We start from the raw sequence: 25,862 nt of genomic DNA on the forward strand, positions 1-25,862 counted from the left end.
TGGCAGAAAATTGTTGTTGCCTCTGTGAGGCTGAGATTTGGTCTGAGGTGGATTTTCCAGCGGAACAATACCAACGTTCAAACATGGTCATCTCAGTCTCCAGATTTAAAGGGGTGGTTGCACAAGGTATTAAACGATAATAGTGAATAATGATGTTTCTGGGGAAATATTAGTTTTTATTTAACTTTGGTTGATTCCATTTAGTCATTCATAAAGCACACTGCTTTACACAATAATGTTTATCATGTTCATGGAAAATAATCTTCAATAATCAATCGCTTATTTTTCAGTTTGCAACATTTGTGCGTATTTATCAAGGGTGCCAATAATTCCTCATCTGACTGTGTCATGGAAAAGTGGAATTCTGCAGGACAAATATGACAGCTACTCTGTCTCGAGAAACTCCCGTCAGCTCTTACTTGGCGTTTTCCACTTCCATCACCTGTCTCAACACTGCATGAGCAAATATACCACCTCACACACAGTTTCCTGTGGAAAATCAGCAAGTCAAGATGCTGCTGAAGGTCCTGTCAAACATGCGCCAAAAATCACCCCTGTTTCAAAGCTACAGGGGCCTCAGGTATACATCACCCACCCTATGCATGCTGGGATGTTCTGATTTCTCAGCCCCATAATGGCTTCCTTGACTCTCAACTTTAATAACAGAATCCAAAGGCAATAATAGAAGCCTAGAATCAAGACTGGTTGACCAGTTCAGACAGTTAAGCTCAAGATATGTTTTTGAAACAGACAAGTTACCAGCACTAACAGGTTGATCAGCTCATGCCCAGCTAGACCAGTTTTGTGACAAGTTTGGCCATACTGGTTGACCAGCTCATACCCAGCTAGCCTTGTTATCAAGCTGGTCGAGCGGGCATAGCTAGACTTTACAGCAGGGAAGGCCAGTTCTCTAACCATTCCACCACACCATTTTCAGCCAAGAGTAATTATTAAATTATGTGCAACAATGCCTATTATGAGAGATTGCTTCCTGGTTCCCTAGTGCTAAGGAGTGCACTGCATCAGAGGGCCCTATTTAATGGTTTTGTCTGGATGTTACTGATGTAAGGCAGAGGGGTGTGGCACCCCAACAACAATCACTGGATCAGACTGTGGATGTGTGAGAGACCTGGGACGGTTGCAGGAACTTCCTGTCTACACCCTTGAAATAGGAGTTCATCTGGGGGTAGTTATGAACCCTCCCTTAACAACGTTTGACTTAATTAACAATGTTAATAAAAATAAAAAAAATCTCCCAATCAAGTGTGGGAGGAAGTGCGTTTGTTTGTGCACTTGCTTGCGTGTGTGTACATGCGCGTGCGAGTGTGTGTGAGTGTGCTTGCGTGACTAGGTATGGAAGCAAGTGTGTTATTTATATGCCGTTGGTGATTATGCCATCCAAGCTGTTTCCTTCCTTGTCTGAGCGGAACTCTGACACTGACTGACCCTCTGGCCTGTCCTAACGTCTACAAGGGCTCCTGGCTATTAATTATACAATGCAAGCTTATGTAATGAGTGTTTTCAATGTTGAGTACCTGGGCGTTCAGATTGCGATTCATTTGGGAATATCTCATCACAGAAACACGCATCAGTCCACTAACCACTGCTTTTCTGCCACTACTTCTCTGCACTCTGAGTTATTTAGCTCCTCTTCATAGAATTACCCTGTTTAGTACTTTATGGAATGCTCTGTCATAGAAAGTATTAAAGACACAGAATCCTTAACTTAGTGTCCTTCTATGGAATCATAGGGTTCCTTTTGGTACTATTATTTCTGAGAGTGTACTGACATGCTAACCTTCCTTTAAAAGTTCTTCCCCTTGCTTAGATGGTGAATCTACAGGCAGTGATCACTTTATTAGGTTGATCTGTACACCAGCTTGCGAATGCAAATATTTAATCAGCCAACCATGTGGCAGAAATGTGGTCAAGAGATCCCGCTGTTTTTTAGACCAAATGTCAGAATGGGGATCTAAGAAATGTGATCTAAGTGACTTTGACCATGGTATGATTGTTGGTGCCAGACAAGGCGGTTTGAGTTTCTCAGAAACTGCTGATCTCCTGGGATATTCACGGTGCGATAAACAAGAAACATCCAGTGAGCAGCAGTTCTGTGGGCAGAAACGCATTGTTAATGAGATAGGTCAGAGGAGAAGGGCCTGACTGGTTGAAACTGACAGGAAGGTGACAGTGACGTAAATAACCACACATTACAATAGTGGTATAGAGAAGTGCCTCTCTTAACACACAATTTGTCAAACCTCTGAGTGGATAGGCTACAGCAGCAGAAGACTTAATAAGTCTAAAAAAATAAATCTAATAAATACCTAATAAATAAAGTGCTCACTGCGTGTAGTCATACCCAAAAACGATGGGGAGAAAATTAGAGAAAAGTGCCAAAAAAGCAGGGACAGGATGGTCAGGTACACTATAGATAAGCAGGACAACTATTGGAGTTCAAGAGTCAGATGCAACATTTTACTTTTCGTTAACGTGTGATCCATCGTTGTTCCAAAACCCTCTAAACCCCTACTTGACTACATGTGAGCTGTGAGACCAATTAAATGAACAGCAATGCATGAACAATGTCTGCTCAATGTGCTTTGCAAAGGCTTTTATGAGAAGTTATTGGTCCGGCACAAAGGGATGTGACCTTTTGGAATTCTGTGGCTATAAAGCAGAAGTCGATGGCCATTCACTTTGAGAGCTAAACTCTGCTGGACATTACCAAAGAATATGACTCCTCGTGACTGAAAAAAAGTACACATTTATGGAAAGTCAAACAAAAACGCTTGGTAAAATCTGACATTTAAAGAGCATCATTTTGAACACTGTGCAGTGCAGGTGTCTTTTCTATTTTTGTATCCATCAACTGTAATCCAATATTAAAACTGATGCATGAAAAATCATAAATTCCACAGGCTTATTTATTTTGTCCCATTAAATTTCACACCCTGATCCAGGAGCTTTCCAGTACATTTACAGAGACTAATAAAACCCGGATGATTCAGAGACCTTTGTCCTGTTTGCATACTGATCATCTTTTACAATGGTTCGCCATCTGCAGTGTACACAGAGACCAGACGGGTGGGTTAGTCATCAGTGCAGTGCCAACAGACTTTCTCATCCCGGAGATTACATGACACGGCTGCTGTTTCAATGGTTTATCTACGCCTGGGTTACAAATGGCAGTTGGTCGTGGGGCGCCGTGACAAATGCGACATCCTTTCTCAAGGTTGACATTAAAATGGAACCCTACCAATCGCAGGAGAGAGTGCGGTCTTCCGTCGTCAGTGTCACCCTCGCCTGCCAGGTGGGAATGAGTCAGAACCTCTCGGCCTCGAAAGACGTAAGAGGGACACACAGTCGGCGTGGAAACCTGAACCAGAACCAGAAATGGACCAGAGACACCACTGTGAAAAGGGGTCCGGATGGGATCTGACCCCCTCAGCAGCACCTGGTTCTGGCAGAACGTGCGTCCACCTGAGATCTTTCTTGCATGCATACACCAGAGGTCAGTTGTAAATTTAATTGTAGCATTAAAATGCATTAAAACTGCTAAATGTTCTTCGTAATATCGTATGTGTGGTACAACTTCCTGGTAGGATTGGATAGTGTTGGACTGAGCAAAAAAGAAATCTACGCTACACTTCCATCTTGTGGAGCAATTATGTATTTCAGTCTGCATGGAGTAGCATTTAAGCAATGGAAAGATCATGGACTGTAGAAGGTGACTGGTGAATTATTGCAGAAAATTGTAGATTATACAGTTTAGAACTCATATAAATTGTATGAAGTAATAATTGGAGTGGAATAAATGTCAAAACTTTTTTTAATGTAACGTTCACCTTGGTTTAGCTAAGTCATACATGCATATATATTCAAGTTATGTTATATATATATATATATATATATATACACTCACTGAGCACTTTAGTACGAACACCTGTACACCGACTTATTCATGCGATTATCTACTCAACCAATCGTGACACAGCTGTGCAATGCTTAAAATCATGCAGATATGGGTCAGGAGCTTCAGTTAATGTGTTCACATCAACCATCAGAATGGGGAAAAAATGTGATCTAAGTGACTTTGACTGTGGAATGATTGGTGACAGTAACGCAAGGTGACAGTAACGTAAATAACCATTACAACAGTGGCATGCAGAAGAGCATCTATGAACACAGAACACTTCAAAACTCTTCAGTGGCTACAGCAGCAGAAGACTTCGGCCTAAAAAGTCTACTAAAAACCTAATAAAGTGCTAACTGAGTATATAACTACATGAGGTTCTGTATACATTTACATTGGCGGTAGTCATCTGTGTTTGAAACTGCAAACATTTCACACTTAGCACATGTTTCCTAAGGCGTGGCACGAAAGTTATGATCTTATTTTAAACTAGACTTCTTGTGTGCAGACGGTACTACAAACACTGAACTGTCATAATATCTTAAATCTAATTACGTGGCACAGCATTTGCTCCAATAACCAAAGTTAAATTATAATGTTTATGTTAACAAAATATAATTGTAATTAATAGTTATTTTTCATTGGAATAATGGTTGGTTTTGTTTCTGCTACCCACCCAATTACTAATATGCATTCTGATATCCCACAGTGATTTTCTACTCTCCTGGAGTAGCTGAATGGGACAATATTCGGTAACACTGTACAATATGGTTTCATGAGTTGGCATGAATTAATGTAGTTGTTAACTAACTAACTGACTACTGAGAAGTCAATCTGTACAGTTTTGTTTATGTATTTTTTTACATCAAGAATTCATTTTAACAACTACATGAGCAAATGCCAATTCATATTGGAATAAAAACATTCGTTAATGGTTATTATAAATTAATCCTATGGTTTGCTAATATATAAATATTTTTGTAACTCATACATTAATTAGTAGTTAACAAATACATTAACTCAAGAAAAGTTAATTGCATGCTTAATTAACGCGTGTGTATGTCAATTAATTAATGTTATCAGCTACATTAGTTAATGCCAATTCATGTACCTAATTGTAAAATCTTTAGAACTGCTGTATGCGTACTAATTCCGAAAAGTGAAATTTTCATGACTAACCATAACTAAAACCCTGCCTCCACATTAACATTTACTGTATTTCTAACCCTAAACCGAATCTCTGAAATATTAATACATGTATGAATGTATGACTTGCTTGTCAAAAAACAACCCAAATGCTGGCTTACCACCAAAAGAGGAAATATAACTAGATTGCTTCCATACATACTCATCGCATTCAACTACGATTGGTCCACACAGCCAAAATATGCAGGTTAACAAATCAGACAATAGTTCGTTAATTAAAACTGGATTTGTGTCGTGGCGGGTAGATGGTCACTGCGCTTGCGCACATACTTCCGGTTTAAGATTTGACGAATACTTCTAGCAGGCGTCGCTAGTGTTGAAAGCAAGTTCGGCACTACAGTTCGAGCTGTTCACTAGGTAGCCGACTAATAAAGTGCTCCGAATGGATTGACACGGCATACTTTACTTTCCATCAGATGCAGAGAGACTCGTCTTGTGCAAAATGGATGATTTCTCAGCATCGGATACTGAGACTGACGAATGTCAACAGCCTTTGTTGCACCAACAGGACAGCAACAAAGTTGAAAAAGGTGAGCCAGAGCTGTCGCGTTAACTTAGTTAGCTCGTCAGTTTGCAAAAAGATGATAGCTCTAGGTGCCTTAGTTGTTTATCCAAAAGTCATCTTTGCTCAGTGATCCTTTCTACACCCAAGACATTTCATCGGTCTGAACATGATTCTATTGATCCGCTCGATGGATAGCTAACTTGAGCGACTGCATTGCTCATACCTGGATCATGTGATGTCAGTATGGGCTCTTTGCTATTAGGTCTCTTTTTCATCGCTGTTGACCTCTTTATGTAAAGTTTTATGTAAAATTTTAAGCTAAAGTGCTTATATCGTATCTGAGTCGGCTGTGTCCATCCACACACAGTGTATTAAGCTATGCGAACCAGTGCCGAATTGGCATTAATGTTAAAACATGAAGAAGTTTAAATCTGAAGAGATCTGCTGACAGGACGTAAAACTGTAATGGTTTTTGGAAGAATTCTGAAGACTTCCACATTACATTTTTGAATTATTACTGTTATCAGTAGAATGCACTCGTTTTCATCACAAGGGTGATGTTCACTTGTATTTAAATTTAGCCATATTTGTGTACTGATATTGCTAAGAAAGTTGCTTGGTTGTCCTGACGCAGGTTATGTAGCGCCTCATGACTATCACTGTCAATGGCATCTGACCGTGAGCGTCATGCTGATTTTTTTTTTTTTTTTTTTTTTTGTCTCTATATATTTCAAGCCCCACCTCTGTGTTAGAATGTATAGAGCGCACTGGAACAAGTCATACACTTCCGTCCGTATTATATCCTTGGATGGGGAGATGGGATCCATTCGTGTTAAACAACCTGCTATTTGGAGAAAAAAAAAAAATAGTTGTGTACTAAGATGGCTACATTTAAACGTGATTCTACGTTAAAAAAACAATAATAAAAAATTTAAAAAAGCATTACATGCACATGACATATTCCATTGGTCGGTATTACATAAACGTAATAACTAGGCTAAGTTATTTTGACGGTCTGGGCACATGCATTACCGTATAATGAGCATTACTGCGCCCGCACTTGGACAAACAGAAAGGACATATGTTTTAAGGACATATTTCCCAAGGGGCATTTGCATGTCAAAGCTGATAGCAATAGCGAATGGAAACTGTGTCCCTATAGACCCCCAAACCGTCATAAAGATTATCACACAACTGTCAAATGAACTCTAAGCCTAAATTACATTACATGGTTCATTGATGCCAATGAATGAAGTCTTTGTTTCATGGGGTGATTGCCCTGTATGAACACTGCGTTATGCTGCGCCATGGGGACCTAAAGGTAGCCCCCAAATCACCATTTTAACACAGCATAGTCGTTGTCCTTAGTTGGTTATTGTTTCAGCATAAAAATGTAATTGGCTTCACTTTCACGACTGCGGGGTTGTTTCAGAGTTTAAGGGCAGAGCTTAGGTCACTTTTGCTGTTTAGTTCAGAATGAGTAAAGTTTGGAGAAGGACACTGGAGACCTGATCATCACTCAGAAGTTTGGAACGGTTCCAAATATCAATGAAGGGTTGTAATTTTGTGTGTGTCTGTGTGTGTGTGTCTGTGTGTGTGTGTGTGTGTGTGTGTGCTTGTATTTGTTGTTTCCAAAGCCCCAGCCTGGTGCTCCTCGCGCTACGGCCTGGCCCTGCTCTCCTGCTATGGCTTCTTTGTGGCGTACGCCCTGCGCGTGAACCTGAGCGTGGCCATGGTCGACATGCTGAAGACAAACGAGACCGGGAATGCCAGCTGCTCGCTGTGTCCCAGACAGGGGGCACTCCCGCTGAAACACAACCACACGGTCAGCTTGCGTTTCTCTGCGTCCTTTTAGCCCTTTTTGTAGTAGTAGCTTCTTTGGAATGATTCCTTCGAGATTCCAAGTCGGTGTTCTAGAACTCTGTAAGGATTGGAATGTTCCGTTAAGAACGCTAACCACATATTTGTTATGACACTTTGAAGGGTTACGTAACATGGTCTCAAAAAGGCTCTCGTGGGTAGTATGAGGAACTGCTTTCGGCCTTAAAGTAGTCTCGACTGAACAGAATCTCGGCTGAATGAAGGGGGCCGAATGAGTGTGCCAGTTTTGGCTGGGCGTCAGTAATGTTCGTTTTCCCTGCAGGCCAGCACGTATGACTGGGACAAGGACACCCAGGGCTGGATCCTGGGCTCGTTCTTCTACGGCTACATCCTGACCCAGATTCCCGGCGGCTACCTGGCACGGAAGTACGGTGCCAAGTGGCTGTTCGGCCTGGGCATCCTCGGCACGGCGCTCTTCACCTTGGTAACCCCGGTGGCGGCGGACCTGGGCGCCGGGTACCTCATCGCTGTGAGGGTGCTGGAGGGCGTGGGGGAGGTGAGGCCGACTCCAGGGTTCTGTTGCCCCCTTGCACATTTCCGGCCGGGGAAGTTACCCTGGCTCTCGCCCGGTATTTACACCTTCCAGTCACACACGGATGTCTTCTTCTTGGTGCTGCTTTCTTTAGTTTGTGTCTAGCGTGTTTTGTGTGTGTGAGTGTGTGAGTGTGTGAGTGTGAGAGTGTGAGAGAGTGAGAGAGTGAGAGAGTGAGAGAGTGAGAGAGTGAGAGAGTGAGAGAGTGAGAGAGTGTGTGAGAGTGTGTGAGAGTGTGTGAGAGTGTGAGTGTGAGTGTGAGTGTGAGTGTGAGTGTGAGTGTGAGTGTGAGTGTGTGTGTGTATTCTCCAGCTCAGCCGTGTTGCAGTAATGCATAGTCGACTTTCTCTTATTCTCAGGGCGTGACGTTTCCTGCGATGCACGCGATGTGGGCGACTTGGGCCCCGCCCATGGAACGAAGTCGGCTTCTGACCATGTCCTACGCAGGTAAGGCTGCTGACCATGTCCTACGCAGGTAAGGCTGCTGACCATGTCCTACGCAGGTAAGGCTGCTGACCATGTCCTACGCGGGTAAGGCTGCTGACCATGTCCTATGCAGGTAAGGCTGCTGACCATGTCCTACGCAGGTAAGGCTGCTGACCATGTCCTACGCGGGTAAGGCTGCTGACCATGTCCTACGCAGGTAAGGCTGCTGACCATGTCCTACGCGGGTAAGGCTGCTGACCATGTCCTACGCAGGTAAGGCTTCTGACCATGTCCTACGCAGGTAAGGCTTCTGACCATGTCCTACGCAGGTAAGGCTGCTGACCATGTCCTACGCAGACCATGTCCTACGCAGGTAAGGCTGCTGACCATGTCCTACGCAGGTAAGGCTGCTGACCATGTCCTACGCAGGTAAGGCTGCTGACCATGCAAATGATAAATGGCTGGCATTTATATTGCGCCTTTATCCAAAGCGCTGTACAATTGATGCTTCTCATTCACCCATTCACTCATTCATACACGCACTCACACACCAACGCCGATTGGCTGCCTTGCAAGGCACCAACCAGCTCATCAGGAGTATTTTGGGGTTAGGTGTCTTGCTCAGAGACACTTCAGCACACCCAGGTGCGGGATGCTGACCATGTCCTTTGCAGGAACAGCTGTTATCTGCTGGGAACTTGCCTAGGAAAAACGCAATTTACTGAGCCAAGCTTTGATGTACTGCCACGTCTTCCCGCCTTTTTCGTTTCTGTGTTCAACTGATTACACTGCTACTGCTCTTAACTGTTCTTATTTCTCCATTCTCGATTGGTTATGACCAATTCGAAGGTACTTATGGAACTAGATACTCTAAATTATTAATGATGAAAAGGCATTATGATATGAATCAATGTTTTTTCAGGTTTAATGTATTCGGTCAGCTGTAATCTCTAATAATTTCTCTAATGTTATTTCCCTGTGTGTCACTAGGTGCCCAGCTGGGGACTGTTTTTGCCCTTCCTCTGTCTGGTGTGATCTGCTTTTATCTGGACTGGACGTATGTGTTCTACATTTTCGGTAAGAGCATACTGTCCTGCAGAGCAGCCTGCAGTGTGACCCTGTGTGGTGGAAAGCCATGGAAAAGTACTCCAAGAAGCATCCGGGTCGTAGCGGGAGAGCGGTACCATCCGATTGGTGCATTCTTGCCAACCCCCCAAACTGTGTGTTGGTATTACTGTAAATTACATTACATTACATTACATTATTGGCATTTGGCAGACGCTCTTATCCAGAGCGACGTACAACAAAGTGCATACCCATAACCAGGGATAAGTTCGCTGAAAGACCCTAGAGGTAAGTACAATTTCAACTGCTACCTGTACAACAAAGATAAGGACAAGGGCCATTTTTTTTTTTTTTTTTTTTTTCTTTTTTTTTTGAACAAACAAACAAACAGAGCAAAAGTCACCAAAGTTAACTATCCAAACACTGCTTACCTAGCCAACTAAAATACTGATACACAAGTCACAGAGACAACAATTAAGGTTCACAGGGAGGTAGGGAGGGATGGGGAGAGGTGCTGTTTGAAGAGGTGTGTCTTCAGCTTGCGCTTGAAGGTGGGGAGGGATTCTATAGTTCTGACCTCAACGGGGAGTTCGTTCCACCACCGTGGAGCCAGAACAGACAGTAGTCGTGAGCGTGAGGTGGAGGTTCTGAGAGGGGGAGGTGCCAAGCGGCCTGTGGAGGCTGAACGAAGAGGTCTGGCAGGGGTGTAGGGTAAATAATTCAGACCGGTTCTGTCAGATAGATTCTCTGTGGGATCAATACAAACAAGTGACCTACCCAGAATGCTGCTGTTACCTGATTGGGTAGACGCACCGCGTCCTAGATTTCCGTTTAAAAAAACGTAACGATAGGGCGCACCGTTGATAAACATTCTCTTATTGCTCCCAAACGGTTCACTAAAATGATGTTATTTGTAAACATCTGAGGGAAGTAATGGGCAATGCAGTTGCTGAATCTTGATTCATATTTTTGGTCCGCCAACGCCTGGTATGAAAGTTTTGACCTGAGTTTCGTGAGCCAGTCCTGGACGGAGTCGTTTGCATGGAATAAGGGAGGAGTATATCGCCTATGCAAATACAGAATCGGTAAACGTTACCGCACCACTGGACCAGACTGCATCTGTCAGGGGCTGTGGAGCAGCCTCTATATAGAAAATGAATGAAATGCGTTGAGTGCTGGAATCAGTGAAAATGCCCTGTTAGGTGCTGATTGTGTAGTGTGTGGGTCTCATTCGGCAGCTTGTAGCCTAGTGGCTAAGGTACATGGCTGCGACCTGCTGTTGCCACGATAAGATCCGCACAGAGCAAGGCCCTTAACCCCGCATTGCTTCAGGGGGGGATTGTCTCCTGCTAAGTCTAATCAACTGCAAGTCGCGTTGGATAGAAGTGTCAGCCAAATCATAGGCCAGGCCCTGGTTCACTGACCTATGGTGCGTTTGGCTTGCATCTGCAGGAGTAGTGGGGCTGGTGTGGTTCGTCCTGTGGACCTTTCTGGTCAGCAGCACGCCGGAAACGCACAAGAGGATATCGGAAGCGGAGAAACAGTACATCACGTCGTCTCTGAAGAGCGAGGTTGGTGGGAGTCACAGGGACTCAAATACAGAATTGTTTTGGACTACTCTTTGCTTTACTGAGCTTGTTTGGTGTATTGGAGCCTATGAAATGCTCTCAATAAGTGCAAACCTCGCTTTCTGTTCCTCTTCATGGTGGCCCAGTTGCAACAGGCAAGATCAGCACAGAAAAGTATTTGAATCCAAAAAGGGTCATTGACCCAGGTCTGGTCACAACATTGGCATGTGACTCCTCCGTTGTTTATAAGTCATATGTTATCCACTGGGCACGTGAAGCTCCCAGTGCAACCTTGAAGAGACGACATATAAAAACATTTCATTACAAAGACGATATTGCAGATTTTGTGGAATTTTTCACAACATGAAACATCTCGCATATATTATTAAGACAACATTGCAAAAACCTCTTGTCTTAACACATTTTTAGTCTTGGGTGTGAAAATCTTATTTTCTTCTCTGAGTTAGAAAATATTTGCTTGTTTTAAGTTACTTTTTGTGAAATTATCTTTTGAATTTGAAACGAGTAAATGTGTCTCACCACATTGGGAATCTTTTCATTCTGAACATGAGGCTAACGTACTCGCTAAGATTAATAAACGGACAGGTTTTAAATGTATCCTGTTCCCCCACAGCTCTCCCCCACCACCAGCCACATTCCCTGGGCATCCATCTTCTCCTCCTCGGCAGTCTGGGCCATCGTGGTGGCCCACTTCTCCTACAACTGGACCTTCTACACCCTGCTGACGCTGCTCCCCACCTACATGAACAAGATCCTGGGCTTCAGCATCAAAGAGGTGACATCTAAAACAGTGAATTTATCTTGTGTTTAGGTTCCAGATCTTAGTTTTTCACTTACCATGTTCTGTCTGTGTAAAATGTTTTAGCTTGTTTTGAGAACATCTGGTCTGGTCTTATTTAGAGTTCATATCCTATTCTAAGGACTGTAGTATTATCCGTGGTAGTAAACCCACGGGGATGTGATTTCTCGTTTTAGGAATCCAACTTTTCTTGAATTAAATTTCAAAGAAATTGGAAATTAGAACCTGAAGAAATAGTCTGCTAGTGAGGAAAATGTACTAAACCCTTGTGCTGTCTTAAGGGTAAATAATGACCTGCAACTATGTTTAACAGCAGAGAAAACCCCCTAAATGATCTTTTTTTCAACTTGAAATTTGATCACAAAGTTTGTGATGAGTGACACTGCTGCGGGGTTTAAAAATAAATGAAGCTGCTTTATTTTAGGGGTTTAACGAAGTTAAGACTACGCAAGGGTTAGTCAGAACATCCAGGGAATTATTGCCTTTTTCCCTGTGTCCAAATCTGGACAGAGGAAGACCCCGCTGCTTCTGGGGGGAGCCCTTGACTCCTCCTCCTGTTCACCAACGCTGTTTGAACACGCTGCGCTTTATGTCTGTGTCATGGCGGTTTAAATGCTTTCTACGTGTCCCTATGACTCACCGCTTGACAAACAACGCGATCACGGGAGCTTCTGCTACCACAGCGGTGATGAATTCTGCCGGGCCGTGTCAGAAGCTGCTGTCGTGCCAGCTTGGGTTTCTGCGACTGTAGGATCTCAGTTTCAACGTTACGCGTGACGCGCCTTCATCGGGGTATTACAGAAAATCTAGACCTCGATGTTTCAACTGAATTAAAATCGATTTAATTAACTAGTCTAAAGGGCAAATGAAAACATGTTTTTAGCACCCCAGGGTCAATATACTGCTGTACTGACATGGAAACATACCGCATCCGCTCATTAGGATGAGTTGACCATTGGAAACTTGAGCGTCATTCCAGTGGCACCATTCTGTTGACTGTGAATGACAGAGTTAACGGGGCTGCATTTGAGAGTGGGGTCTGAACCGTTGGCTTCCCCCTTCCAGAACGGGATGTTGTCTGCGCTGCCCTACCTGGGCTGCTGGCTGTTTGCGCTGCTCGGTGGTCAGCTGGCCGACTGGCTGAGGGAAAGGTGGTTCATCCCCACGGTGACCGTGCGCAAGGCCTTCAGCATAGCAGGTGAGTGACTGCTGAATCCAGGACTCCTGCTGCAATGCAGCTTCAGCCCTTACCTGTTTGGCTGCGTTTGTCGAGGGTGACATTCCGTGTGGAAAACGGCCTGTTTTACGCACGCTGGTCTCCGTCCGATCCTACAGGCATGGTGGGGCCGGCCTTGTTCCTGGTTGCCGCGGGTTACACAGGCTGCGATTACGTCATGGCGGTGGCCTTCCTGACCGTGTCCTCCGCCCTGGGAGGCCTCAGCTCCTCCGGGTTCGGCATCGGCCACCTGGACATCGCGCCCTCGTAAGACTACCCCCCCCCACACACACACACAGCTCGCCTGGACATCGCACCCTCGTAAGACACCCCCTCCCACCGCCCGAGTCCTCCCCCTGTGGGCCCTGCTTACTTTGGGTGGATTAGAACGAGGCCCCCTGGTGCACCCCTGGTCCTATAGCCTGCGGGTTCATTTTCTATCAAAATGGCTGATTACACGGCCAGCTCACCGCACGTGATTTCTTGGGTCTGAATTGGATGTGGATTTTTTTGGGGGGGTTTTTTAAGATATTTTTTAGGCCTTTTTCAGCTTTATTGGACAGTATACAGTATAGAGAGACAGGAAGAATGGGAGCGAGAGAGAGGGGAAGACATGCGACAAATGTCAGACGGTTGGATTTGAACCGCCGACGTCGCGGCTCGCAATGAGCATGCGGTCAGTGCTCTACAGGCTGCGCCACCGAGACACCCTGGATGTGGATTTTTAAGGCTACACTGGGCCTTGAACCACCAATCTTCCGGGTCCCAGTCAAGCGCCTTAGCCACTAGGCTACATGCTAGGAAGCCCAGGTGGTGACACATAAAACCAACCACAGTGTGACCAGTATTCCATATCATTTATCCAACAACCTCTGGGTAAACCCATGGACTACCGATGCATAAAAACAGCTAAACAAGGTGACTGCTGTCTGTAGTTTTAATGGCAGGCTGTCTCCATAACAGTGCTGTTTTCTCCATCGTTATTAGTCTCCTAAGAGAAAGGCAGTGGAGCTGTGTTAATGTCCCAGTGCTGCCGTGGTGCCTGATCATCTGTGTAATTTTATTCATGGTCCCATTTTAAGAAAGTGAAGCTATTTTTATTTTTATTTTATTAATACCACCACCACCCCCCTCTTCGGAGGACATTATTATTATTATTTTTAGAATTTTATCTATGGGGGCTTGGGCATTATCTTCTTTAGAAATACATTTCTGCATTGTTCAACTTATAATGACCTGTACCTCTATTTTCTGTCTATAGGTACGCAGGGATTTTACTTGGGATTTCTAACACTTTTGCAACTGTACCGGGCATGGTAGGACCTGTCATAGGCAGTGCCCTGACGCACTCTGTAAGTATTTTCTGTGTGCGTTTATTCACTACTGGAATAGTTATTGCAGATATTCAAATACTTTTCTGTGCTTGATTGATCTTGAGTCAACCAAGAGGACCTGGGTCAAAGTGTCCCTGAGCAAGACACCTCACCCCCAAATGCTCCTGACGAGCTGGTTGGAACTTGCATGGCAGCCAATCACCTTTGGTGTGTCAGTGGGTGTGTATGAATGGGTGAATGAGAAGCATCAATTGTACAGCGCCTTTATCCAAAGGCGCTATATGAATGCCTACCATTTACATTATACAGGGTTTGGTAAGTGTGAATGGGGAGAACGACGTGGTGCAGTTTGTGTGTTCGCTCATGGGGTTTTTCTTCGCTCCTGCTTCCTGTCCCTGCAGAACACTATAGAGGAGTGGAGAGTCGTGTTCTACATCTCTGCCGGGATCAACGTGTTCGGCGCCACCGTCTTCACCGTGTTCGGGAAGGGCACGGTGCAGTCCTGGGCCGTGTCCAACGCCTACCTGGATGGTCCCTGAAGAGGCGGGACCGCGGCTCTAGGATGACTGGCTCCTGGCACTTTTAATCGCAGATAAATAGCCAGCCTGGACGGGCTGGTCCACACTGGTATGAGCCGGTTCGTCCTGTGAACGGTTGAACACTAATGATGGGACATTGCCTTTTCAGAAAACCTAACTTTTGTTTTGTGTATCTTACCATACGGGTCAAGGGTGAGGGTTGATACTCTGCCTCTTTTTGCTGATCAGCTGCCCCTGAAAACCCTCTCAAGCTGGTATTGTTTTATAAATTTCAGCAATACTCATGCCAGAACATAGTCAATGCATTTTGCCTTAACTCTATGGTTTACGGGTTATAGTCTGTGTCAAGCTTCTTATTTCTTTTTTTTGTTGTTGTTATTGTTGTTTTTGTTGTTCTGTTTTGTTTGAAAAAGAAGGGATTTTCATCTCCTTGTTACTTGTAATCATGTTAAAATGGAAAGGTTTACATGGCTTTGTTTACTATTAGTGTATGAAGTGCAGTCAGCCAATTGAAGCTGCTTTTACGTGAAGATTTGTTTGTTTTTAAATCTTGTTTTTACATTTCTATCTTGCCACCTTTTTTTTTCCACCTCTCCTTCCTATTTGTCTTATGAATTTGCCCATCCAAACACTCTTTCCTCTTGGACGTTCAGAGGGCATATCATTGCACAGGGAACCAGTTCTCTCGCTGGATAAGCCACCTAACAGCCCTTGTATTTTTACTATTTCTCTTTTAATAATGATCCTTTTATGTAACCTCCTTCAGACATTCCTTCTAATGGTGGCTCTGCAGACAGGCAGAATATCTCTTGCAAGGTGTTCAATAAAGGGAGCTTTTTATCTCTGGCAAAGACTCCATTCCTTAATTACATACAAGGTATCAAAACATAATGTCATATTTGATCAGTTATTAAATATATTTTTGATTTGCAAATAAGATCTGCATGTTTAAAAAATACATTTTAAAAATCCATCCATGGATGTATATTCTCCAGATGCTGTACATCCAAATTACAAAATGCAACATATAGAGTTTTTTTTCTGTGGAAATGTTGTTTTAGTCTAGGCATAATCTCATCTTAATCCATGTCTGGGAAACCGTCCCATAAAGTTAAGATGGTTACGGTTAAGATGGTTAAGGTGAAAGGAGATGAAGTCAACCGGGCTGTTCTGTGAGAAACTAGGGAATGCATCATATTATCCACCTGGTCAACAAATACCGCAAAAAATAGTTTACGTCATGTGGCTTCGATTTCATTTCAACAAGAAGTATAACTAAAACGTAAAGTGCAACTGAAATGAATGTTTGAAACTGAATATATATCTCGAGCTCACAAGTCGACGAGGAAAGTATTTTTATTTTTCGCACTGTAAATCACTTAGCGACGGTGCCTTCTCACCTAGTAGTACTGGTTTGGGCTTAGAGGGGGTAGGAGCAATGACTGCCCTGACGCCAATACCTACACCCCCTCCAGTCTGATATAAACGGATCAGCATCACAGGACAGCCTTTTCTGCACCGAACGTGGACATCAGTCGTTGACACAGGTATGTAATCTATGGAGTTAGTAATGCACCATATTTCATTTGGAACTGAATTGTGTTCGGGTCTGTGCTGAAATACGATGATGCTATATTGCGTTGAAACTGGCTTCTGTAATGAAATGGTCATTGGTCCGTTTTTATCTTCCCCAAGGGTAAATTGTGTAATCTTGGAAACGGTCGTGCAGTTATCAGCTTCTAGTTTAGCAGCGCTCTTCTTGCATTGACACAGAAGTGGGTGATGAATATTGTGAAGCTGCAAGCAGGAGGAGGACCAAATGCAGTCTGACCCCTTATCTCTGGAATTACCACTCGCCCTTCGCCGTATTTCTAAACATAGCTAGTTATAATACGCATAGACTAGGCTAATCCCGAATTCTCAAGATTCTGTTAAACGTGACTTGCAAAGAGATATATATTTTTTCTTTGATAGCTTGTTAACCCTAATAATAGTTAACTTGATAGCTTTCGAACAGCACATAGCGTATGCAATTTAGGAAAACTATCTGGCTGTTCGCTAAAAAGGTTGGTTTAAGGTGTGATGTCATTGTGTCAGCCAACCGGCGACAGTGACTGGTTAACGATAGCTAACGTGAGTGTCGGCAACTGATAAAATATAACAAATACATGAATGACTAATAAACCCTGACATCTGGTTATTTTATGTTATGCAATTCTTGCTGTGAGCAATGGCGTTAACTGAATGAAACCATTATAGAAATGAATGGTAATTCCAGCCGCTAATAGGAATGAATTGCAGTACAAAGTAATTGTAGACATCTGAGTCTCTGCCTTGCTAAATTCGATGAAATTGAATGAACGTTATTATTATGTGTGCGGGATTGATGAATTAGCCTACAGTTGCAGTCTAACTTTTGGTCATTAAAGGCATGGCAGGCTAGCTAGCGTTAGCAGGAATAATTTGTTGTGACGTGATGTCTTGACTGTCATTGAGAGGATGTTTGCTAACGTTTGAAACGGTGAATTTAGCAGCAATGTACTGCTAACACGCTGGGATGAGCCAGTTGATTTAATTTTCAGTTAATTATATAATCAGTCCTGGTTATTTTTTTTTGAAAAATATGCTTTTTCAGAAGTTGGGAGTTTAGTGCTGTGTGATGGATACTGTATATCAAATGGCTGCTATTCATTTTCGGTGGCTAGGAGTTCTACACAAAATGGTGGGCATTGTTACTAAGAGTGCACACTGCAATGCTCCGTCACCTTGCGTGGAAATGAAAGACTGTCCCAACGGTAGCTGCCTTTCCGTTGCTATGGTGTGAAATGCGCTTAAAAGGTGAAGGCACTTGTCATTGTGTGCGGGAGCAAGAGGTGAGGGAGAGTCTGTCTGACAGGGTGGGAGTGTCTGACGCAATCCATATACGCGTATAGCAACGCGGAGTGCATTGTCCGTACTGCTGACTAATCGCAACCCTAATCAACCAGAAATGTTTCAGCGGAACACATTTACACTCATAGTGCAAAAAATAAGGTCAAATTTGTAAAGGCAAATGCCTGTGGTGGCGGAGACGGAGTTGACCTCTGGTCCTCTGCGTTGATGTCCTTGAACTCAGTGACTGCATTCCGTAGGCTAACAGCAGGTCTGGGTCTGTGATAATATCTCTCGTGCCATACTGTTTTAATGACGGTGCATAATACTGTTGTTGAAACGCAAGTGTTGCATTTAAACAATGTTTTTATTTCCCCACTGGTAAAATCTATAAGCATAGTGAGGACAAAAACAGGGTGGCCATACTGTATATGCAAAAAAACAAAAAAAAAAACAGTCAGTGTAAGTAACAGTAAGGCTGCATTTCAAGATAACGATTAAACAATGCGATACTGACTGAGCTGCATTAGCACACAATGCTAACAGGTAACTCGTTCTTATTTTGAATTGTCTGCTTCAGTTCCTGTTCTAGAAATTCCGTGAGAGTATCATCTCCTAATCAGCAATGGGAAAGGAAAAACTGCACATCAACATCGTGGTGATCGGCCACGTCGACTCCGGGAAGTCCACCACTACCGGACACCTCATCTACAAGTGCGGGGGCATCGACAAGAGGACCATCGAGAAGTTTGAGAAGGAGGCAGCAGAGGTGAGCCCCGCGCAGTCGGTTGACCGAGCTAACGAGCTAACCCTCCTTCTCAATTTTATCCGTTGAATTGGATACGTACAGCGCTTCTCATTTCATCCGGTGTGAGTCAGTTGAAGCCTACTGACAATCTTACAGTCAGAAAGCATTCATATTTGTGGAGGGGCTCCCGACGTGTCCGGGCCGCAAGGGGGCTAGGGGGCTAACACTGCAGAGCTGTCTTTTCCATAGTTTTTCAAATATATAATTATTTTCTGTAAATCAAATACTTTTCTATGCTCTATTAATCTTGCATGGTGTATTTGAGCAAGAAGGAGCAGATGGGCGGGGCTTACACTCTTGGGATCACTTCATTTGTTCCAATACACCAGGCAAGGTTAGTAAAATGCAGAAAAGTATTTGAATCCAAAACAAATGCCATTTTGAACCCAGGTTTGGTATTATCACGGGTTGAAGCCATGACTGTGTCGTTACCGGACTGAGACCGACACACTTGTCCCACCAGCAGTCGGGGGGAATTTAAATTGCCCTGGGTGACATACATTGCATTAGGTCTGTTTGCATTAGCTCTAATAACATTAGCCCTGTTTGATCCTAGCCACATGCCAGACAGCCCACTTGTCAGTGAGATGAATTGCTCTGATTGGCTCTCCCAGGTCCTTATCAGGTCCTTATGGGCTGCTGTGTGTAGCTGGTTTATAAGCAGGTTTTGGAGTGGGCCTGGGTGGGATGTAATATTAACAAAACACTTTTTTATTTTCCCCCCCAATATGCTTGTGTTTATTGTTGTTCTTGTACCCAATAGTATTCCATTTCAGCTTGATGACCTATTAAGTGATTGGTGAATAATTATCCAATTATTGTGAAATAGCTTTATTCTTTTTATTTATGTTTTTAATCCTGGGTGAAAACTGTGAAGTGCTGAGACCTGTTTTTTAAATGGCGGGTGTACAAAAGTAAAGATTGATTGACAGATCAACGTTCGTGCCGATGTGCCAGCCCAGACTGCTGAAGGTCTCAATTCAGGGATCCATTTGATCGACCGATCGATCTGTGCTGAGCCTCCATTTTGTTTTCCCCCAAGATGGGCAAGGGCTCCTTCAAGTACGCCTGGGTGCTGGACAAGCTGAAGGCCGAGAGGGAGCGCGGCATCACCATCGACATCTCCCTGTGGAAGTTCGAGACCAGCAAGTACTACGTCACCATCATCGACGCGCCCGGGCACAGGGACTTCATCAAGAACATGATCACCGGCACTTCCCAGGTCTGTGGCAAAGCGTGTTGGGTTTATGGAAACGTGGTGTGTCCGGACTACTGTTCAGGCTGCTGTTCCCTCTACTGCGGTGGTCTCAAACTCGTTGCCACGGCAGGCCCGTCTATTCCGCAGGTTTTAATCCCCACCAATTAGCGCTGCCTTAATCTGTTTCAGTTCCCCATTCAGCCCATATGCATTTAAATGCAATAAAACATCACAGACTGTAATGTTTACTGATTAAATCATTTGAAATGAGACAAGGACACTTGCTTCATCCGGGCCCCGGAATATGTCACTTAGAGTGAATCACGTGGGGCAGACGGTAGCCTTGTGGCTGAGGTGCTTGACTGGGACCTGGAAGATTGGTGGTTGGAGCTGTAAACTGTAATGCAATGTAAGCTCTTGAGAGGTGACGTCATTCCGTGTAGTGATTACGCATTATTTCCCTCCTACACGGGGGTGAATCGTTTTGACATCGTGCCGATACTCTGTGTAGTTCTGATGAATTTCGATTGGGTTCCCCTCGCTCGCCAGGCGGACTGCGCGGTGCTGATCGTGGCGGCCGGGGTGGGCGAGTTCGAGGCCGGGATCTCGAAGAACGGGCAGACGCGCGAGCACGCCCTGCTGGCCTACACGCTGGGGGTGAAGCAGCTCATCGTGGGCGTCAACAAGATGGACTCCACCGAGCCCAACTACAGCCAGAAGCGCTACGAGGAGATCGTCAAGGAAGTCAGCACCTACATCAAGAAGATCGGCTACAACCCCGACACGGTGGCCTTCGTGCCCATCTCCGGCTGGAACGGGGACAACATGCTGGAGTCCAGCCCAAATGTGCGTTCAAGGGCTTGTGGGGGGGGATGTGGTATATATTTGCAGATTTTTGTGTTCAAAGACCCATTGTAAATCCCTATCATTGAAAAAGGCTCACTGACATGTTAACTGACTCACCCTCTGCCTGTGTCTATAGTCCTTAAATTCGGGTTTCAAAATATACAGTTGACGGACTGACATTGTGTACCAAAACATTGTATAGCTGTACAATAATTGAAGCTCATTGGTTGAAAATTGGTGCCACAGCCAATGCCTGGGTGGGGTGGAGGGGGTGGGGGGGCTTATTGCCTTTAAAGAAGCAAAAGCTGTAACTTTGAAAAGTAAATTGCTACAGCTAAGTGGCAAGCAACCCATCACACAATAGCATCACGTACAGGGCTGGACCTGCATTCTCAGTTACCATTCACACGGGCTGTTGCCCATTAGTGTAAGGAATTCCATTGCATAGTGGTTGCTGTAAAAGTATTTGCTGGCTAACGGTAGCTTTGACTAGCCTGGGAACCCTTCTCTTGGGACTGCCAGCAGTGACTTATATATACATGTACAGCAGTGTTAGATTTTTATTAGTGGGGAAAAAAATTTGGTTGAAAAGTGCCAGGTTCTCCCAGGTTCATTGTGATCCATCGTAACGTGTTGCCTTGGCGACGTTTCTCCAGATGACCTGGTTTAAGGGGTGGAAGATCACGCGGAAGGACGGGAACGCCTCCGGGACCACGCTCCTGGAGGCCCTGGACGCCATCCAGCCCCCGAGCCGCCCCACGGACAAACCCCTGCGCCTGCCCCTGCAGGACGTCTACAAAATCGGAGGTGAGGGGCGCGGAGACGTCGGATTTTACTTTGTGTTGAGCTTAGTCGTGTCATATGAGCCTCCTTATCCTCCCGCCTGTCAATCATTCATTGTTGAAAATGGGGAAAAAACTGAGCCCTAGTGGGGGACATTTAAATGGTTTTTCGATAATGCTTTTTATCCAAAGTGCTTTACAATGAATGCTCATTCATCCATCCATTCACACACACATTCACATGCCAATGACTGAAGCGTTGCAATACCAGGCCCCAAACTGCTCGTCGGGAGCGATTGGGGGTTAGGTGTCTTGCTCAGGGACACTTCCGCACACCCAGAGCAGGGGATCAAACTTACAGATGACCGCTCTTACCTCCTGAGCTAATGTCGCCCCCACGTTTTTTCCCCGCATACATTGTTCGTGGCGTTTATTTTACCTTTTGAAGCCTGGAATATAGACTTCATTCTAATTTCCATTATGTTTATTGAAACACAAATTTTGAGTCAAAGATTCACCGCCGTCTGCATCCTGTGTGTTCGACCTGTGTAGGGGGGGGCGACATTAGCTCAGGAGGTAAGAGTGGAGCGGTCTCGTGGCAGTTGGAAAGGTTTCCGGCTCGATCCCTCCCACTGGGTGTGTCGAAGTGTCCCTGAGCAAGACACCTAACCCCCAATTGCTCCCCACAAGCTGGTCAGTGACTTGCACGCCGTTGGTGTTATTGTGAATGGGTGAATTAGTTGCAAAGCGCTTTGGATGAAAGTGCTACATGAATGCAGCTCGTTTACTAGTGTTTACCACGCTGGCAGGAATCGGCACGGTGCCCGTGGGCCGCGTGGAGACGGGCCTGCTGAAGCCCGGCATGGTGGTGACCTTCGCCCCCGTGAACGTGACGACGGAGGTGAAGTCGGTGGAGATGCACCACGAGGCCCTGACGGAGGCGCTGCCCGGCGACAACGTGGGCTTCAACGTCAAGAACGTCTCCGTCAAGGACATCCGCCGCGGCAACGTGGCGGGCGACAGCAAGAATGACCCGCCACAGGAGGCCGCCAACTTCACCGCGCAGGTGAGCCCGGCGGCGGCCGCCCCCTCCCGCCGCACAGGTGCCCGATCCGGGCTCAGAAAGTTACCGACAAAGTCAAAAAGTATTTTCCTCTCCCAGTATTTTGTTCCAATCACCTGCATTTGCTAATTAGCACACTTCCTCAGCCAGGAGGTAGAAGTTATGAGTGGAATCCGCTGGCTCAGTTCATGGGTGGAAGACACGCACGGCAGGACTTTTAACTGTCTGACCCCTGGACCTTCCACCTCTGGGCTTTGGTAATACACTTAGGCTCATCAGACCTGGGTCCAAAACTTCAACCAAGTGGGCCTCATTTCTGGTCCCATTTGTGAGAACTGCAGGCTGTTTTTTAAAGGCATACTATGCAGGATCTTTACCTTGAAAATAAGCACAGGCATATTTACCAGGTCTAAGCAAGCTTTCAGTATGTAGTTTTTGATTATATTTGATTCTGATTGCCTTTGGAGTCTGGGCCTTATGTTGACAAATGTTATTAACAGACTTTTGCCAGGGACAGTCAAGCAAGCCATTGTGAGAAATAAGAAAAAACAGTCCAGAGACATCGGCTAAACAATAGGCTTTCCAAACTAAACTGTTGGGATCATCTTTAAGAGGAAAGACAGCACAGTTTCCACATGACCCCTGATTGTCATGATGATGACGCTCCCTCGTAGGTGATCATCCTGAACCACCCGGGGCAGATCAGCGCCGGCTACGCCCCGGTGCTGGACTGCCACACCGCCCACATCGCCTGCAAGTTCGCCGAGCTCAAGGAGAAGATTGACCGCCGTTCGGGCAAGAAGCTGGAGGACAACCCCAAGTCGCTGAAGTCCGGCGACGCCGCCATCGTGGACATGGTCCCCGGGAAGCCCATGTGTGTGGAGAGCTTCTCCGAGTACCCTCCGCTAGGTGAGCGCCGTTAGCACGTTAGCGTGTGGAGAGCTTCTCCGAGTACCCTCCGCTAGGTGAGCGCCGTTAGCACGTTAGCGTGTGGAGAGCTTCTCCGAGTACCCTCCGCTAGGTGAGCGCCGTTAGCACGTTAGCGTGTGGAGAGCTTCTCCGAGTACCCTCCGCTAGGTGAGCGCCGTTAGCACGTTAGCGTGTGGAGAGCTTCTCCGAGTACCCTCCGCTAGGTGAGCGCCGTTAGCACGTTAGCGTGTGGAGAGCTTCTCCGAGTACCCTCCGCTAGGTGAGCGCCGTTAGCACGTTAGCGTGTGGAGAGCTTCTCCGAGTACCCTCCGCTAGGTGAGCGCCGTTAGCACGTTAGCGTGTGGAGAGCTTCTTCGAGTACCCTCCGCTAGGTGAGCGCCGTTAGCACGTTAGCGTGTGGAGAGCTTCTTCGAGTACCCTCCGCTAGGTGAGCGCCGTTAGCACGTTAGCGTGTGGAGAGCTTCTCCGAGTACCCTCCGCTAGGTGAGCGCCGTTAGCACGTTAGCGTGTGGAGAGCTTCTCCGAGTACCCACTGCTAGGTGAGCGATGTTAGCACGTTAACATGTAAGAGTACAGTGTAAAAAGTCTGTGCTGACAAGTGTTTTGGTCTTGTAATGATTGCCAATGAGGTGACAGAATTTTCACTCATTTCAAGATTTGCCAATTGGGTAAGACAATTTCACTTTTCAAGCAAAAAGAAGTAATGTAAAGCAAGCCACCTGAGAGAAAAAAGTAGAAACTATTAAAAACAGTGAAAATTTTAAGCCTAATTACAAGACAGACCACTTCGCAGTGTAGATATTGCCAGGAATTTGTCTTCCTCGCTCCTTTGTCATTTTTACATAATTTGCCTGAAAAACATGGTCGGCTTCAATGAACTTTCCATATACTTGTATTTTGTCAGAAAAAGTTTAATTCTCCTGGGTCTCAGGCTAAAATGCGCTGAACTTTGTGGCCCTGTGCCCTCTCTTGCCTCCCAGGGCGCTTTGCGGTGCGCGACATGCGGCAGACAGTGGCGGTTGGAGTGATCAAGGGCGTGGAGAAGAAAGCCGCCACCACCGGCAAGGTCACCAAATCCGCCCAGAAGGCACAGAAGACCAAATGAACGTTGTGCTGGGCTGCCAACTCCCGAGTCACCAATGGCAGAACAGCAAACTCCCAACGTTTCTCTCCGATTGGCCGGTTAAGCTCCATAGTCAAGGACTGGTTAATTACTACAATGCATCGCAAAAGTATCAGGAGGAAAAAAAAAAAAGTAGTAATATCCATAATAATGCAGAAGTTTTTTTTTTTGTTTGTTTGTTCTCTAAATGCATATTGGTAGTCTTAATGTGCACTTTTGCTTGGGTTCAGCCATTTTGACAGTACGCACCATTTTTGAGTCATCAAGGCCATTGAGTGTAAGCAAACGGGTCAGTGTTGTCTCTTGTCTACACTCCATCCTGCTTTTACATTTTAACACACCCGGTGCTCAGTCGCTGCTGCTTGAGTGTTACGCAGACAACAACAGTAAAGCAATGCTGCATTTGTGTTTTAGTTTAAAGGATTTTTCCCTAATCTGTGTTATGGGTGCATGCATAAACTGTGTCTTCTGCACTGTATTGCTTAAGTCTTTACCTGGCACTTTAATTGGCAATTGCGTCCACCTGCGCTTGAACTCTTCAGCTTTAACGTTGGCTCCTGTACCTTACTGTTATCTGTTAAAACTGGTAAAAGCTTTTCTATTTAACATTAAAGATGTTCCAACAGTCATCATGCCTGACCTTTTTTCTCATGTCGTGGAAAGTGGGAGGAACTCTACCATATACCGTACTGTGCTGTTAATGTTTTTAAAACGTAGCCTTCTATGTCAAAAGACTTAACTGAAAGTGTATTGTTAAATGCATAAGCTGACTGAACAGAGTACTTTTTTTTGGCCCTAGGCTAAATTCTTTAATGAATTAACATGGATCCATTTCAACATGCCAAACAGCAGCTCGGTCAGCCTGTTGTGTCATACTCTTGTGTGGGTGCATATACTTGAACATGCAATAACTGGTTGTGTATGTTTTTGAATAATGTAAAATGTCATATTGACACATTATTTTGTGAATTATCAAAACACAGGAGAACTTGCCATAGCCTGTTAAAGGAGTCACGCCTCCTTTAAATCCAGGTGAGTAATGCGTTGCTAAATCACTAGGGGGAGCTGCAAACATGCTGGTAGAAATCCTTTCAATCCAAGTTTGTAATTTGCGATCACATACGATAGACATGACATTATTTCAGTTGAGCGATGGTCCCATATGGTTTTAAATATACATTGTGAGTTTGATTTCTGAGGACTGAGGTGGAACTCAAGCTCATGCCAGAGGCC

General features: G+C 45.0%; 2 protein-coding genes across 2 annotated transcripts; both read left to right on the forward strand.

Moving 5' to 3' along the window:
* Positions 1–5,393: 5,393 nt before the first annotated feature.
* Positions 5,394–15,859, forward strand: LOC133122931 (sialin-like). The gene is made up of 11 exons (XM_061233215.1): positions 5,394–5,652; positions 7,265–7,452; positions 7,771–8,004; positions 8,400–8,487; positions 9,457–9,543; positions 10,984–11,102; positions 11,734–11,895; positions 12,985–13,117; positions 13,255–13,402; positions 14,397–14,487; positions 14,871–15,859. The coding sequence occupies exons 1-11, from the start codon at positions 5,565–5,567 to the stop codon at positions 15,006–15,008; spliced, it is 1,476 nt and encodes a 491-aa protein (XP_061089199.1). The 5' UTR covers positions 5,394–5,564; the 3' UTR covers positions 15,009–15,859.
* A 567-nt stretch (positions 15,860–16,426) lies between these two features.
* Positions 16,427–25,258, forward strand: LOC133114794 (elongation factor 1-alpha 1-like). Its single transcript, XM_061224450.1, has 8 exons — positions 16,427–16,555; positions 18,460–18,648; positions 19,730–19,909; positions 20,435–20,731; positions 21,388–21,538; positions 22,323–22,579; positions 23,251–23,485; positions 24,487–25,258. The coding sequence occupies exons 2-8, from the start codon at positions 18,505–18,507 to the stop codon at positions 24,609–24,611; spliced, it is 1,389 nt and encodes a 462-aa protein (XP_061080434.1). The 5' UTR covers positions 16,427–16,555; positions 18,460–18,504; the 3' UTR covers positions 24,612–25,258.
* The last annotated feature ends 604 nt before the right edge of the window (positions 25,259–25,862 follow it).

The sequence above is a fragment of the Conger conger genome, chromosome 2, assembly GCF_963514075.1.
Source record: "Conger conger chromosome 2, fConCon1.1, whole genome shotgun sequence".
Classification (NCBI taxonomy): domain Eukaryota; kingdom Metazoa; phylum Chordata; class Actinopteri; order Anguilliformes; family Congridae; genus Conger; species Conger conger.